This window comes from Piliocolobus tephrosceles, chromosome 6 (genome assembly GCF_002776525.5).
Source record: "Piliocolobus tephrosceles isolate RC106 chromosome 6, ASM277652v3, whole genome shotgun sequence".
Taxonomy (NCBI): Eukaryota; Metazoa; Chordata; class Mammalia; order Primates; family Cercopithecidae; genus Piliocolobus; species Piliocolobus tephrosceles.
Window position 1 is genome coordinate 14,461,340 of NC_045439.1, and position 18,051 is coordinate 14,479,390.

At 37.7% G+C, this 18,051-nt stretch overlaps 1 protein-coding gene across 2 annotated transcripts in view; it reads left to right on the top strand.

The window, feature by feature from the left end:
* TRIP11 (thyroid hormone receptor interactor 11) overlaps positions 1-18,051 on the top strand; it is a 73,786-nt gene that overhangs the window by 38,178 nt on the left and 17,557 nt on the right. For both annotated transcript variants that reach the window (XM_023205487.2, XM_023205486.2), the window contains exons 12-16: positions 1,165-1,305; positions 1,822-2,015; positions 6,388-6,551; positions 8,287-8,390; positions 12,930-13,029. In XM_023205487.2, the coding sequence (XP_023061255.1) occupies positions 1,165-1,305; positions 1,822-2,015; positions 6,388-6,551; positions 8,287-8,390; positions 12,930-13,029 (703 nt within the window). The remainder of the gene's footprint in view (positions 1-1,164; positions 1,306-1,821; positions 2,016-6,387; positions 6,552-8,286; positions 8,391-12,929; positions 13,030-18,051) is intronic.

Below are 18,051 nucleotides of genomic sequence, written 5' to 3' on the forward strand. Positions count from 1 at the left end.
GGCTTACGCCTGAAATCACAGCAGTTTGGGAGGCCAAGGTGGGTGGATCACCTGAGGTCAGGAGTTTGAGACCAGCCTGACCAACATAGTGAAACCCCATCTCTACTAAATAAAGTCCAAAAAATGAGCCAGGCATGGTGGTGGGCAGTCCCGGCTACTCAGGAGGCTGAGGCAGGAGAATCACTTGAACCCGGGAGGCAGAAGTTGCAGTGAGCTGAGATCACGCCATTACACTCTAGCCAGGGTGACAGAACAAGACTGTGTCTCAACAAAAAAGAAAAAGAGAGAAAAAAAAAAAGAATGTGCTATTCAGGTAGCACATTCGGTTAGAAATTTTTGAAAAATAATAAGAAAATGTGCTGAATGACTCATTAAATTGATTTTTCTGAATTGATTAGTCACAACCTGGAATTTGAAAAGTATTAGCTATGGGTAATACTTTTCTCATAATAGGCTCAGTAAATATTCTAATCCCAGTTCTGTCACTGATGTGACTTTGGGTATGTTTTGACCTTATTTGTTTATTCAGCCATATATAACAGGAGGTCATAGCAGTTATATGGATAGTGCCAGTAGCTTTTGATAATATTTAAATTTTTATATGCAGTTCATTTTAGTAAGAATTATTGAGGATTTCCTGTTATACTATATACTATATATAACTTTTGATAATATTTAAATTTTTATGTACAATTCATTTTAGAAAGAATTATTGGGGATTTCCTGTTACACTATATACTATACTGTACTATATGATGGTGCTGTGTAGGGCTTGTTCGTTAGTGTATAGGGTGCTGTGTAGGGCTTGTTCGTTAGTGTATAGGGTGCTGTGTAGGGCTTGTTCGGTGGTGTATAGGGTGCTGTGTAGGGCTTGTTCGGTGGTGTATAGGGTGCTGTGTAGGGCTTGTTTGGTAGTGCCTTTTTGCTGTGATTTCTATCCTTTTAGTGACAGAAATTTTGAAAAGAGATGATAGGCAAAACAAAATATTCGACTAGCACTTCTTGAACACTACATGCTGCCCGGCATAAGCTACAAAGTGATTTAACTTCATTTGCCAGTGCCCAACTTAAAAATTAAATGACTTAATAATTTAATTAAGAAAATGTCCCTTTTAAAATATGTGTGTGTGTGTTTTTAAAGCTAAAATTTTTTCTTTCCAAAAGGGCAAGACTGGAGAGTTAAATCAGCTTTTAAACGCAGTTAAATCAATGCAGGAGAAGACAGTTGTGTTTCAACAGGAGAGAGACCAAGTCATGTTGGCCCTGAAACAAAAACAAATGGAAAATACTGCCCTACAGAATGAGGTATACTTTCACTTTAAAGGAATTATGAATCAACAAGTTTAATAACTATTAAGAGAACTGGAAAGATGACCAATGAAAATGAATTTCTCTCTTAAGTGATTTTTCTTAGTCTTCCTCTGCTGTGCAGTAGTAAAATTTTAATCTCCCATGGTGCATTTTATTTCAGTCTTCAAAAGTGAAAACCATGGCATATCTCAGATATAAGAAAAATTGCCCACCCATACAGTATGAAAAAAATGAGATTTGCTGAAAAAGTGGCCTGTCACAAAGAGTACTTTATACAGAATGAATTTTATAATTCCATTTTCCACAGGGAATTAAATTTTGCGAAGTAAAGCTTCCAGATGCATATTCAAGATGATTTCAAGATATTTTTTTCCTAGCATAAATACATTTTGCAGTATAAGAAATTGGTATATAATTAATACACTTCAATAATGGGAAAAAGATTTGATGACAATGGTTTGTAGTGGGGTAAGGGAGCATTTTGTAGAAGAAAAATAATGTTCTCTACAGGTTCAACGTTTACGTGACAAAGAATTTCGGTCAAACCAGGAGCTAGAGAGATTGCGTAATCATCTTTTAGAATCAGAAGATTCTTATACCCGTGAAGCTTTGGCTGCAGAAGATAGAGAGGCTAAACTAAGAAAGAAAGTCACAGTATTGGAGGAAAAGCTAGTTTCATCCTCTAATGCAATGGAAAATGCAAGGTAATTTTTTCATTTTTTTGCATTAACTTTAACTGAACACTTCTTAAATATCAGACTCAGTAAGTATTTTTTGTATGTTAGCTCATCCTTGCAAACTTCATTATCTGTGTTTTATGGATGAAGAAACTGAAGGTAAAGAGATTTAATAACCTGCTCAAGGTAGGCACAAACAGTGTGTGGGGGTTTCACACTTGAGGCTGTGACTCTTTTTTTTTTTTTTTTTTTTTTTTTTTGAGACGGAGTCTCGCTCTGTCGCCCAGGCTGGAGTGCAGTGGCTGGATCTCAGCTCACTGCAAGCTCCGCCTCCTGGGTTTACGCCATTCTCCTGCCTCAGCCTCCCGAGTAGCTGGGACTACAGGCGCCCGCCACCTCGCCCGGCTAGTTTTTTGTATTTTTAGTAGAGATGGGGTTTCAGCGTGTTAGCCAGGATGGTCTCGAACTCCTGACCTCGTGATCCACCCATCTCGGCCTCCCAAAGTGCTGGGATTACAGGCTTGAGCCACCGCGCCCGGCTGAGGCTGTGACTCTTAAGCAGATCTGGCATTCAAACTCTGTGTGTCTTGTCCATCACCCTAGATCATTGCCTCTTATCATACCATTTTAGGAGTACAGTTTGAAATTCTGACTGATTTTAATTGGCTCTGTCCAACTCCCAAATAACTATTCATGTGGTTTTATTTTTCATCAAATGATTTAAAGTTGAATAGGGTGTGGATATTAGAAGGAAGAGAGTAAAGGAAGTAGCAAAGTAGAGACCAAGGTCAGTATGAAGAATTAACTAGGTTTATTAGCACTCTTGCATGACCCGGTCCCTGTTTATATACTTTAGATTTTTATTTCTCTCAATAAAATTTTTTCTTTCTTTCTTTTTTTTTTTTTAGTTATAGAAAGGTTATATTTTTCATGTTTAGGAAAATCACACAGAGCCCCACATGCCCAGAGATAATCTTTTTGTGTGCCTTTGTATTCTTTTTTTTTTTTTTTTTTGAGACGGAGTCTCGCTCTGTCGCCCAGGCTGGAGTGCAGTGGCCGGATCTCAGCTCACTGCAAGCTCCGCCTCCCGGGTTCACGCCATTCTCCTGCCTCAGCCTCCCGAGTAGCTGGGACTACAGGCGCCCGCCACTTCTCCCGGCTAGTTTTTTGTATTTTTTTAGTAGAGACGGAGTTTCACCATGTTAGCCAGGATGGTCTCAATCTCCTGACCTCGTGATCCACCCGTCTCGGCCTCCCAAAGTGCTGGGATTACAGGCTTGAGCCACCGCGCCCGACCGCCTTTTTATACTTTCATGTCTGTGTGTATATATTATAAAACCTTTTTAAAGCAAAACTGAGATTATAATATACAGTTTTGTAACCTGTTTCTATCAATAATATGAATGTCAGTACATGTTAAGCCATGTATGTTTGCAATATTTTATGGCTACATAATATGCCATTATTTGGATTTGCCATGATTAACCCAGTCATTTATTATGTTACAACTTTTCAAAATCACTGAGTGTTGTCATATCCCAAGACATGAATTTTTTGTTGATGACAGATTATATCCTTGTTAAGTTTTGAGAAACGGCACTTCTAGATCAAGAAACATTTTTAAAGTTCTGAGATTATACTGCCAAATTATTTTACAAAAAATTGTGTCCATTTGTATTCCTATTAGTTGTATATGCATCTTTTTATTTATCTTTTTGCTATTTATGACCCAAAGGGAGATAAAATGAGATAATAGTTTCTATCTGTCTGCAAAGAGATTATAGGCCAGTAGAGTCAATATTCCTGAGAATTAACCCCTACCCCACCTTTGCAGAGTGTATTATTATACCTTCAGACTCAGCTGGAAAACTTGTTTAAAACGGGGATTAAAACAATGAGTGATCATTTGGCTGTATGTTTCACTTTGGCAGAAACGCTGTAACGTTCTATATTCTCACTCTTTTTTTGCACTTTTCAAGCCCTTATTTTCTCTTAATTAAAATAGTTTCTAGTCTCTGCACTTTTCGTTTATTTTTCATAATAACTTCCAGAATAACCTTCCTTATATTAGAGCTGTGATCTTGTTACTCCTTTTTTCAAAAACTGGTCTTGACTCAAGGATGGTCCCAGGATCCTACCACCTTAGCCTTTTTTCACATTGTCAGCTACATCCAGCCAAACTGTGTTACTCACTTTCTCAGATAGAGCCACTGTTTTCCGATTTCTTTTTCTTCTGCTTTTTCTTTTCATATGCCTTCTTCTGCCTGAAGAGTGAACCTGATCCCCAGCAAGTTGTTCTGTGAATCTTGCCTATTCTTCAATTCCATTTCTTCCTAAAAGGTGCTTTATTTAGCACCCCACTTGTCATATCCAAAAACAAACCTTCCGGGTGTGGTGTTTTTCCTTTAAACTTGCATAATACTTAGTTTGAGTCTTGTAGTTTGAGGGCACTTATATTTTAATTTAGGGTACAGGTATTTGTTGACATATCCTATACTGTTTCCCACTCAATGAAATGTAAAGTCACTGGGAGGTAGGAATGGGCCCATTCATTTTCTACCTATCGCATAGCATATATTACAGAGTTTAATAGCTATTCAGTAAATACTTGTTGTATGAGTAACTCAGATGTACAAACCAGATTACGGTGGTGTGAGCCCTTACTTAACAGTAATAACACCTGGTATTTATTAACTGTTAGAGTGCTATCATAACTCATCCCCCTTTCATTCCTACAGTCACCCTTTGAGTGACTGCTAACCAGCAAAGTTGAATAAGGTCCAGAGATATTTGGGAGCTGAGTTTAGACCTTCTGATGACCAACTTACACTCTTTCCACAAGAGGGTGCTAATGGGTAAAGTCTCTTCAAAATGAGTTGATCCTAATGAGCTTTAATGGGCTGCTCTTGAATAAAAATTTAAACAGAAACTAAAACCCCTGGGAGACTATTGCAGTATTTTGAATGTAATCATTATACATTAAGGAAGTACACCAGTGACATAAGTCCAGATAGGTGCTATATCTGTATCTACTTCTTAGGAATCTCTGGAGTCAGAGATAGAGGTTATTGTTTTAATATAGGCAGAAAGAAAGATGATAATAAAAGATAACTGATATTCAGAGCATTTCATCTGGGATAGCCTTTGGAAAGTTGTGAGTTCACCGTGAATGCAAAGGGGTCAAAGGCAAGGGAGTGTCATAGAATCCATTTTGTATTAAATTGGGAGCTGGACAAAATGACTTCCAGGGTTCCTTACAAAACATTTCATGAGTTTTAGAGTTTTAGCCTGGAATTACAAATTTATTTTTCATAATATATTTTCACATATATTTAGCAGGCTATTCATTTGCACATTTTTCTTTTATTTGTATTTTTTAGAGACAGGATCTCACTCTGTCACCCAGGCTAGAGTACAGTGGTGTGATCATAGTTCAGTGCAGCCTCAAACTCCTGGGCTCAAGCAGTCCTTTTGCCTTGGCCTCCCAAAGGGCTGGGATTACACGTGAGAGCCACCTCACCTGGCCTACATTTTTATTTTGCTGACTTTTCTTATTTAACTTAATTCTTAGTCTTTAAAAGGACTGCCATTTGTTCAAAGTCACTTTCACAGGAAGGGTGATTGAATTTACAAACGCAGGGCAACAAGTACCAGAAGAACTCTTCAAGTTTCTTTGAAATTTAACTTGAATTTAATGCAGTAAAGTGTAGAGAAGATCACATTAGCAGAGATAGATAGTAGGATAGTAGTTTTCAAGGGAAAGGGGAGTTACTATTTAATGGGTATGGAGTTTCAGTTTGAGACGGTCAGAAAAGTTCTGGAGATGGATGGTGGTGGTGGTTGTACAACAGTGTGAAAGTACTTAGTGCCACTGTACTGTATACTTAAAACTGGTTAAAATGGTAAATTTTCTGTATATTTTACCATAATAAAAAATGTAGGGAGGATGTTTCATCTTATTAAAGTATCTAAATACTTTGAAATCTAACTTGATTTTAAAGCAGTAAGAGGCGGGGCACGGTGGCTCACGCCTGTAATCCCAGCACTTTGGGAGGTCAAGGTGGGTGGATCACCTGAGGTCAGGAGTTTGAGACCAGCCTGGCCAACATGGTGAAACCCCATCTCTACTAAAAATACAAAATTTAGCGGGGCATGGTGGTGGGCACCTGTAACCCCAGCTGCTCAGGAGGCTGAGGCAGGAGAATCGCTAGAACATGAGAGGCGGAGGTTGCGGTGAGCTGTGATTGCGCTACTGCACTCCAGCCTGGGTGACAGAGCGAGGCACTGTCTCAAAAAAATGAAATAAAATAAAGCAATAAGATGTAGGGAAGGTGGCTTCTTCTTCTTAAAGTATCTAAATAGATAGAAGTAGTTTGACTTTTATTCTTTTTGTTTGAAGCCATCAAGCCAGTGTGCAGGTAGAGTCATTGCAAGAACAATTGAATATAGTCTCCAAGCAAAGGGATGAAACTGCACTGCAGCTTTCTGTCTCTCAGGAACAAGTAAAGCAGTATGCTCTGTCACTGGCCAACCTGCAGATGGTACTAGAGCATTTCCAACAAGGTAAGCTCTACGGTCGCTCTTTCAATGAAGAAAAATTGTAGTTACTGGTAATTTTGCCTAATTTGAGACCTGTTTAAGATGAGGCATGGGGAAATCTCTGAAAGGTTACCTACTGGTAGAGGGGAAGGGTGAGTAGCCATCAAAAAGTTAATTTAGACTCATTTTACAATTAAGACAAGAAAACAAACTTTATTTAGTAATGATTAAAAATTTGTTTTAGTATCCTATTACCAGTGAGAGGTGAGAGTTGAGGAAATACAAGGAAAGATGATCAAGTAATAAAGAGGAGAATACAAAGAAAGAGAGATATGTACATACAAAGAATAGTTAGGTTTTAAGATAAGGGCTGGAGGTTGAACCTACTTCAGATAATCATCATTAATTACTGTTCTTTGAAATAGTGATTTACATGTTCATAGCAATTCGTCTATGCTTTGAGGTAACTGCATTTTCTAGTCCATATGGAAGGTACGTTTTTGGAGACACAATAATAGTAACCCAAGCAGTTCTACCCTGAGAACCAAATATACCTTTTCACATTCTACCTCCTATCCTTACATTTACTCACTTTAGATCATTCATCCATCCATTTGTTTATTTGTGCATTCAGTAATTATTGGCAGTTAATTAACTGCTAGTTGGGGGAGGTGATTAGGGAATATGAGAATGAGGAAGTAACAGAGACTTGTAGTTTTGTGCCTAAGCAAAACTTTAAATTTGTAGCTCTGTGTCTCTTCAGGGTTGAAATCTTAAAATTTTTTTTTTTTTTGAGACGGAGTCTCGCTCTGTCGCCCAGGCTGGAGTGCAGTGGCCGGATCTCAGCTCACTGCAACCTCCGCCTCCCAGGTTTACGCCATTCTCCTGCCTCAGCCTCCCGAGTAGCTGGGACTACAGGCGCCCGCCACCTCGCCTGGCTAGGTTTTTGTATTTTTTAGTAGAGACGGGGTTTCACCGGGTTAGCCAGGATGGTCTCGATCTCCTGACCTCGTGATCCACCCGTCTCGGCCTCCCAAAGTGCTGGGATTACAGGCTTGAGCCACCACGCCCAGCCAAATCTTAAATTTTAGAAATAAGAATTTTTGTCGGGCACGGTGGCTCATGCCTGTAATCCCAGCACTTTGGGAGGCCAAAGGCGGGCAGATCACCTGAGGTCAGGAGTTGAAGACCAGCCTCGCCAACGTGGTGAAACCCCGTCTCTACTAAAAATACACAAATTAGCCAGGCGTGGTGGCAGACGCCTATAATCCCAGCTATGCAGGAGACTGAGGCAGGGAGAATTGCTTGAACCCGGGAGGCGGAGGTTGCAGTAAGTGAGCCAAGATGGCACCACTGCACTCCAGCCTGGGTGACAGAGCGAGACTCCATCTCAAAAAAGAAAAAAAACAACAACAAATTCTTGAGGTCTGCTTTACAGTATAATGTAATTATTAGAGTGGGTATGTATACAAAGCAGAGTGGAAATGAGACTGTAGAGAAAGCATTACCAAAGAGGAAATACTTGAGTAGAGTTATGAAGGGAGAGAAGAATCTGCAAGATGGACAAGATGGAGAAGTGTTTAGGCAGAAGAAAGTGATCTCATTACTTTAGTACCACTTAACATCATCACTAAAGCATATATTCTTTTCTGTTTGAGACACTTGAACTGTTTTCATTAGATTATTAAAATTTCAAATGGCTTAACATTCTAGTTTATCACGATTGCAAAATACTAATGTAACTTTCTTTTCTCTTTAGAGGAAAAAGCTATGTATTCTGCTGAACTCGAAAAGCAGAAACAGCTTATAGCTGAATGGAAGAAAAAGGCAGAAAATCTGGAAGGAAAAGTGATATCATTACAGGTAGGACAAAATAGTTTTCTCTTGTAGGTTTTATTATTCATGAAACAGTTACTTGTAGAGTCTTTGTCTTGGAAATAATCTCCTAAACTGTTCATTTAGTAAATTTTCTACCCTGAATCCAGCCCTCTGCTGCAGCCTGACAGTGAACAGGATACCCAGGATTTCCCTAAGGTGTCATAGTTTAGAATAGACACAGCAAATGGAAGATGATAGGACATTTAAATTTTTTGGCATATATAGGTATTTTAGAGATCTCTGGGGGAAAAAAAAAACACCCAGCTTATTTTAACTTTATAATTTTCTCTTTTTTTTTTTTTGAGACGGAGTTTCACTCTTGTTACCCAGGCTGGAGTTCAGTGACATGATCTCAGCCCACTGCAACCTCTGCCTTCTGGATTCAAGCAATTCTCCTGCCTCAGCCTCCCAAGTAGCTGGGATTACAGACATGCACCACCATACCCAGCTAATTTTGTATTTTTAATAGAGATGGGGGTTTCACCATGTTGGTCATGCTATGCTGGTCTTGAACTCCTGACCTCAGGTGATCCGCCCACCACCTCAGCCTCCCAAAGTGCTGGGATTACAGGCGAGAGCCACTGCACCTGGCGTGTAATTTTCTTTTTTCAACAAAATTTACTGAGCACTCTATTTCACATGGATTAAAACAATATATATAATCCCATTAAATCTTTTTCTTTTATATAATAACATCATCCTTTAAAAGATTTTCCTATTACATGCTACATTTCATACATACAAAAATTATATATAAGGAATAAATAAAAAGGAATCCCTATGAAAAGATAGGACACCAAAATAACGTGTTTTTAGATTTAGGAGAAACTTTTTTTTTTTTTTGGAGACGGAGTCTTGCTCTGTTGCCCAGGTTGGAGTGGAGTGGAGTGGTGCAATCTCCACTCACTTCAAGCTCTGCCTCCTAGGTTCATGCCATTCTCCTCCCGAGTAGCTAGGACTACAGGCGCCTGCCACCACACCCGTCTAAATTTTTGTATTTTTAGTAGAGATAGGATTTTACCATGTTAGCCAGGATGGTCACGATCTCCTGACCTCGTGATCCACCCGTCTCAGCCTCTCAAAGTGCTGGGATTACAGGCATGAGCCATTGCGCCCGGCTGAGACTTGCTTTTTTAAAAAACTTACCATAGTGTTTATGAGATTCAATCATATTACTGTGTGTTAGTGTATGTAGGTGGTTCGTTATTTTCACTTCTGTTTGCATTGCATTAATATATAATTTACACATTTTATTAATAAAGGGTATTTCAGATATCTTCTATACATACAAGAAGTTTTTTTTAGATGTATATCTTGATTGGAATTGCTGAGTTATAGGATATATATGACCAGCTTCAGCTTTATTAGATGATGGTTAATTGTTGTCTGAAGTGGTTGTGCTAATTTACTCCCACTAGTAGTGCGCATGAGTTCTTGTTTTATATCCTTGTCAACACTTGACGTTATCAGACTTTCAAAGTTTTTGCCAATCTGATGGATAGGAAGTGTCTTAGTTCATTTTGTGCTGATACGATAGAACACCACAGACTGGATTGTTTATAATGAACAGAAACTTAGTAGTTCACAGGTTCTGGAAGCTGGGAAATCCAAGATTAAGGTGCCAGCAACTGGTAAACCTCCTTGCTACATCATCCCATGGCAAAGAGAGGGTGAGACGTGAGAGCAAGAGGGGGCCAAACTCCTTCTCTTGTAAGGAACCTACTCCCTTGATTATGAACCCACTCCCACAATAAGGACATTAATCTATTCATGAGGGTGGTGCCCCCATGAACCAAACACCTCCCATCACGCCCTACCTCCCAATACTGCCATATTGGGAATCAGGCTTCCAGCACATGAACTTGTGGGGATACATTCAAGCCATAGCAGAAGGGCTATCTTCCTATGGTTTTAATTTGCACTTCCCTAATTACCAGTGAGGTCAAGCATCTTTTAATATGTTTATTGACCATTTATACTGTCAACTCATTAACACATTTAAAAAGATGCGTTTTATCCAACATGCTTCGCAGTTTCTAGTGGATCCAGAGTATACAGTCTGTGGAACTGCTAGAATGGAAGTCCAGATCTTCTTCTCTTTTTTCTCAGAGGCAGAGTCTTGCTTTGTTGCCCAGGGTGGTCTGAAACTCCTGGGCTCAAACAATCCTCCTGTCTTGGCCTCAGAAAGTGTTGGAATTACATGTGTGAGCCTCTATGCCTGTCATTTTTTTCTTATTTTAATTAGAGATGAAACCTTGCTATGTTTCTCGTGCTGGAATGCAGTGGCTCTTCACCAGTGTGATCATAATAGTGCACTACAGCCTTGCATTTCTGGGCTCAAGCAATCCTCCTGCCTCAGCCTCTTGACTAGCTGGGACTATAGGCATGTGTCACAGCACCCAGCCAAATCTTCTTTTAAAACTAGTTTTATTTTTTAAAATTTAAAATGTAATATACATTTAAAAGAACAACAAAATAAATGAGAAGAAACTGAGGAAATTAATAAAAATAAAAGCTGTAATTAATGAAATAAAAACCAAACTATTGGTAGAAAGAATAACAAAATCTAAATGCTGATTTTGGAAAAAGTCTGAGTGTAGATTTAAGCTTTAATAACCTTATAAGTACAAATGCTGTGGGGTTAAAAATCATTTGAAAGTTTAAATTTCCTTCACACCAAATTTAGTTTTGTGGATTTTTGAATAGTAAATATTTTATTTAAAATTTTTAATTTCAGTCACTCTATAAATCAATCAGGGTTCATCCTCTAAAAGCATAATCAGTAGGGTGTGTATGTATATGTATCAAATTTATATATGTGATGTATATGGATATACACATGCGATTCATTACAAGGAATTTGCTATATGATTGTAGGGGCTGGCTAAGCAAGTCTGAAATTTGTTGGGTTGGTAGTCAAGATGGGAAGACCACATCAAAGGCAGGCTGGAACTCAACAGGCATGGGCCAAAGCTGTTGTCCACAGGCAGCCAGGAAAGGAAAGTCACAAGCAGGATGGAACTCCATAGGCACAGGCGGAAGCTGCGGTACAAAGAAGGAATTTCTTCTCTTTTAGGGGGAAGCCTAAACCCTGGCTTTTAAGAACTTTAAAACTTCTTCAATCGGGCCCACCCAGATTATCCAGAATAATGTGCCTTTCTTAAATTCAACTGATTAAGGGCTTTGATTACATTTGCAGAATACCTTCACAGCAACATCTAGATTATGTTTGATTGAATAACTGGGGACTGTGGCCTATCAAAGATGACACACAGTAAAAAGGCTATCACACTGATTGAAGATGGCAAAACTTGACCTTAAATTTACATGGGAGAATATTTGAGAATAGCCAGGAAAATTATGAGAAATAATGCAGTGAGGAGAGAGCTGCCTACTAGATATCATAATAGAGCCATAAATCGATACAATATTGACTAGATTAGTGGATTAAGGAGAATCCAGAAATAGAGCCCAGGATATATTTGAGAATTTGAAACTAAAACCTAAATTAATTTAATGAGAAAAAGGATAGCTTATCTAATTAACAATGTGAATAAAACCAGCTGTCCATAAGGAAGGAAGGAAAGAAAAAGCAGACCACCGTCTTACACCATAAACAAAAGTAAAGTCTAGTTATATTAAAGCAAGGGATTCTCAACTGGGAGTGGTGCTGATTATCTGGGGATAGATGGCATTTATTGGGCAAGGAATGTCAAAGTCGCTCCCATTAAGAAACACTGTGTTAAAGATGTAAATATATTACAAAATATCTTGTAATAAAATCTGGAAGACTGCATGTACATTCTAAGGGCAAGGAGGATCCTAACCAAGACTAAAACTTAAGAAGCTGTAAAAGCAAAGTAGAACACGTTTGACTATATAGTATTTAAAATGTTTACATGACAAAAGACATCATAGAGTCAGTAGAAAAATGGCAGATATGGTAACGATATTTGCGTAGCAGAGGTGAAAAAGTTTCATATCCACTATACAAGGTGCTTTTACAGATGGACAGGAGAAATACAACTTAGTAAAATCTTGGGCAATGTATCCTAAGAGGTTTTCACGGAAGGGCAGATCCAGCTTGCTCTGTAAACAAACATGAAAAGTAATGCTCAAATTCGCTAGTAGTGGTCAGGGAAATTAAAGTAACAAAGTCATAATCAAGCATCACTTTATTAGACTTTCAAAAATTAAAAAGAGAGAACTTTTGTTGCTATATTTCTGGACTTTCTGTATCTTTGTTTTTTTGTAGTTTATATATATATATTTTTTTAACTTCTGTCATGTTGTCTTTCAGTGGTATCTGCTCTTTTTATGTAGTTCCTCTACATGAGGCAGTTTTGTATTGAAAAGAATGTGGGTTCTGCCTTTGATACTTATTGGTTAGATACATTTGCCCAATGTCATAGAGGTGCAGCTTCACCAGCCAAAATGTAAAGGTTGACTCTAAGATGTCTCTCAGCCTTCTAATTTGTGAAATAATTTTTGCATACTTCTTTTTAATAAAGTTTTCTTTCTCAGGAACATTTGGATGAAGCAAATGCTGCATTGGATTCAGCATCAAGACTTACAGAACAGTTAGATGTAAAAGAAGAACAAATCGAAGAACTTAAAAAACAAAGTAGGTTTTTTTTTTTCTTTTCATTTTTCCCCCACTACAATACTGATACTAAGTCAAATGTAGTCTTCTGTGATAAATTGGCACAGTTGACTGAGACCAACTTCATTGATGTGTGACTTCCATTTGTATCTTCCCTGACTGATTTGCTTCAATTTAAGTATGGTCCTAGTGAAACCAGAGTCATTAAGTTGGCCCTGGCTGTCCAGTTAGTTTTCCTGGATGTTGAGGCAATGCCATTGTGTTGACTGTCACCCTGTTGACCATCAGGGGTTGATTGGACTGATTGGACTTTTTGTGGATATGATTTCTCCCTTATCAGTTCACGTGCATCTTACCTAAAGCCATCTGATCTGTTAGGGAAGGCAGAATTCTCAAATAAAAGAGTAACTTTCTGTGGAATGAACGTCTGGGTATAGCTAGATTTTTATGATTGTAGATGGTGTTTTACCACAGGCACATCATGTATTTTTTGATGTTTATAAAGTGTCTCATATACCCTGTCCATTCCCTAAGGTATGTCCTATGCTTAGGATTATTAATTGGTTCAATGATCAGGTGGCTTACAGGGCTTTGTTGAATCCAACAGCTGACAAAGATGGCATATCCTCATTTCATCTCTGATTTAGAGGCAACCAGGAAGTCAGAACTATTCTAGGGCTGCATTTAGTAGGTAATGATTCAAGGTTATTGGAAAGGTGATAATGGAGCCTAGAAATGCATCAACTTTAGATGTCTAGGTTAGGCACAATAGTAACAAGGCATGTAATTAATAAATACATACCACCTAACATGAAATTAGAAATAAGCAAAAATAGGAGATGGTACAGCAGAGGAACTGTCAACAACAGAAGCAGTGACTTAGACACTAGGGAGGCAAGCCAGCAGGAACCACTGACGCATGGACACCAAAGGACAAGCCAAAGTAAGCTTGCCTAAATCCAGTAGGAGACAGGAGAGGGGAGATTTTTAGGAATACAAAGAAAAAAAGACAGATGTGAAGGAATTTTCCTCAAAATGACTTGATTCTGAGGCAAGTTACTGCCCAACCAAAAGTCTTCTACCTTGTAAGACTTGGCCAGGCTAGGATCTCTAAATCTAGTAGAGGGCCTGGAAATGGGCAGCAAGGAAACAATTATATATTGAGTGTCTATTATGGACATTTGACATAACATTTATGTATTTAGTCTTCTCATCATTTACTTTTTGTAAGCATCTCTAAAATAGGTGGTATTACTTCCATTTTATGGATTAAAGAGGCAAGATTTGAACTCTGATCTTTTTACCTATTACCATAATTCATGGTCTTTCCATATTATTGTAGTTCTGTCAGGAAAATGGTTATTTATAGTCTGACTTGTATTTTGTTCTGTATATCTCCAATTTCCCCTGAAAATATGGTAACATCTTCTGTATTGTGCCCTAATGTTGAAATGGTTGCCTTTACCAAGAGCAGTATTTATTTAGAAAACAGTCTAGTTAGATTGAAGGCCAGTGCAACTACAGCATTATCTGGAAGACATATGGGCAACTGAGAGGAGACACACTGGGAATTGATAATCTTCGGGTTGGGCTAGACTGATGGAGATGAAACAGCAGTGTTGTGAACCAGCTCATTGCTTTGTGACAGCTCAATGCTATATGTTATGCTATTATAATATCTAAGGCCGCATCCTCTTTTAGACACCTACCTGAGTAATTCCCAATAGTTGATGGTAAATTTAAAATTCTGTGATTTATTGTCATTAATAAATATTATCAGAGTTCTTGAAATACAGATTGAGCATCCCTAATCCAAAGTCTGAAATGCTCCAAAGTCTAAAACTTTTTGAATGTTGACATGATGCTCAAAAGAAATGCTTATTGGAGCACTTTGGATTTTGGATTTTTGGATTAGGGATGCTCAGCTGGTAGTACTATAATGTAGGTATTCCAAAGTCTGAAAAATCCAAAAACTGAAACATTTCTGGTTCCAAGCATTTTGGGTAAGGGATACTCAATTTGTATTTAGTACTTGTTCAGACACTCATTTAAGCCCTCACTAGTAGAATATTTTCAGATGTTCTTGATTATAGATGATAAGACTTAGGTGGCCTAGGTTCCTATTCATATAAAAAATACTAATATTCATTGTAAATGTATATGAACTTTGGACTTATTTTGTGGAATCAGTATTAGCTACAGAGAAAGCTCTGATTATGCTTGTATAACTGGTATTTGAAAGGGCAGGCAGGAGGCCAGTGTTACACAGACAGGAAGGGGTGTAAAGAGACAGTTGGTTCTGTTATGTCTCTAAGTCATTCTTGCCATTTACAGCTCTTCTTAACAATCTGTTTTCTTGTATTACCTAAGTGCTTTAATATCACTTTTATATCTCTAAATACAAATACAATTTTATTTTCTCAAAGCTGCACTCTTTATTCGATAATATAAACAAAACTTTTATTGGCTCACTTGTTTCAAAAGAATCACTGTATATTTTCTCTCCTAGATCATTAAGTACTTTAAATGTTGATTGATGTTGTAATACTGTACTTTATTTTTAACACAAAACTTGGCCAGACAGCAAAAGTATTTGCCAGGAGAAACAATTTTGAAAAAGACAGATTGCCTTTTGTTGGAAGAAAGTACATGGAGACTTGAATTGTAAAGACGAAGTATTGTTTTACTTCTAAGCATCTGTAGACTAATGATTAGTTGATACACAGTTTCAGCATTTAAACAATATTAAGAATAGGAAGCTCACTTTTAAAAGTATTTTATTCAAAATGGTTGATTATGTCATTGCTACCAGAGATGAGATGATTCAGTCTGGTCAAACACATGAAGAAAAGAGCTGTTGCAAATAACATCAATATTGAAACAGTAGACTGTTGGTAATTTCAGTCATTTCTTAAGAGTGTGTATGTGCATCTGTGGTTATGAATTAAGAGTATTTTTGGGCCTTGTGTGAAAAGTATGAAGACAGATGCTTATCAGGCACTAAGTATTTAATGAGAACCAACTGCTTGGCTTCCCATTAGGTGCTGTACGAGATACTAGATAGTATCCCTTTTCCAAGGAGTTTAAAAGCTAAGGAAATGACACATAGTGCAGATACCCCGCAGGTTAGTAATTGAAGACAGTGGTGCACAACAGTGATCATAAGACAGGGCATATTTAGTTCCTCCAGAATCCCATTAAGGGTCAGGCAGCATTCCATGGAGAAAAGGAACTTGAGTAGAGACATAAACCAGTAGTAGGGAACTGTTTAAATCTTTCTCCCTGTCTCCCTCCCCCTCTATCCCTCTTCCTGGGAAAGTAACGAAGAAAATAAATCCCACGATCCTAAGAGTACTATAGTTTAGTAGATAGTGTTGGCTGGTAAAAGAATTACTGCTATCCTTCCATTTAAAAATTATTCTTTCAGCGTTTTACCTGAAAATGTTCTTCAGTACAGTTCCAAAGACTTCACATGCCATCCCATATCCAAACTCAATACAGTGGCCTATGAAGCACGTATGACAGTGGTTTTCATTAACTGCTCTGAGCTGATCAGAGTTCAGAATTTCCATGGAATTGTTATTGATGAGAAAATATACACCTGTGACTGGACCATTAAAATGTGTTACCTTGCTATATTTATGGCCAAATTTGACATTTTCCTTTCCTTCTCTTTCTCTACCATCATCCTTGACATAAATTCCTGCTTAAATGAAAATGATTTGGCCGGGCATGGTGGCTCACACCTGTAATCCCAGCACTTTTGGAGGCCGAGGTGGGTGGATCACCTGAGATCAGGAGTTTGAGATCAGCCTGGCCAACATGGTGAAACCCCGTCTCTACTAAAAATACAAAATTAGCCAGGCATGGTGGCTCATGCCTGTAGTCCCAGCTTCTTGGGAGGCTGAGCCACAAGAATTGCCTGAACCCAGGAGGTGGAGGTTGCAGTGAGTCGAGATCACGCCACTGCACTGCAGCCTGGGCAACAGAGTGAAACTTGGTCTCAAAAAAAAAAAGAAAATGAATGGATAAATTGAAATAGAAAGCACAAGATATTGTTATTTTGATAACTATGATTCAGAAAGGTGGTGAATTTTATGTTGTGCAAAGAAAAGTGAGTTTTCATAAGCAATGCAAATTTAGTTCTAATATCAGGAAGATCTTTTGGTCTGTCTGCTCATTTATACCTGTATCTGAAAGGGCAGCATAACTGGTTTTTTTTTTTAAGAAGGTTGAATGACTACTTTTAAAAGTCTCCTGTGAGTGGAGGATGGAAAATTTCCTTAGACTGGTTTTTAAAAGAAAATCTAGAAGAATGTATAAAATGAGTCCCAGTAAAACTTACTGTAATATGAAGCATGAAAACATGTTTTAAAACTACAGATATAAAAGAAACTTAAAATGTTTTCCATGGAACTACCTTTACGGTGCTGGATGGTAAAGCTTTTATTTTAAATAAAGACATTCCGTTTTCCAGGACATGATTTATACAAGAAAACATATAATGTCCTGTTGAACATAGGCCAAATACATTCCCAGACGCTTTGTTACCCAAACCTTTTGAGGGATTTCTTTATAGATGTTTTTGGCAGAAGTGGTGATTTTAGAGGAAACATATAAGAAGTACCAGATGCAGTTTTCTGAATTGCCATAAATGGTTAAAAAATTATTTTGATGATATAAACATCTGGGTACACTAGACAATGCCAAATTATGAGTTAAGAAAAAAGTGTATGTCAATTAGGTAAATAATTAAACCTTTTTCAACTGAACTGTATTTTAGAAATTGCAGTTTAAAAAAAAGTTCCTCTAAGTTTAAAGGGAAAAGTAAATGATATAGCAATAAGAATGTTTTGAGTTAATGTGTTTTATGTCCTTGCCCTTATTTATATATGGATGAGTACATAATTCAGAACATAATTTATTCTTTTTGTCCAGTGTTCTGTTCTTTGCAGATATTCTCTTTTCCCAGAGAAAATCATTATTTGATTTATTTCTCAAATATTCATTGTTTATTTGCTGTGTGCTAAGCACTGCAATAGG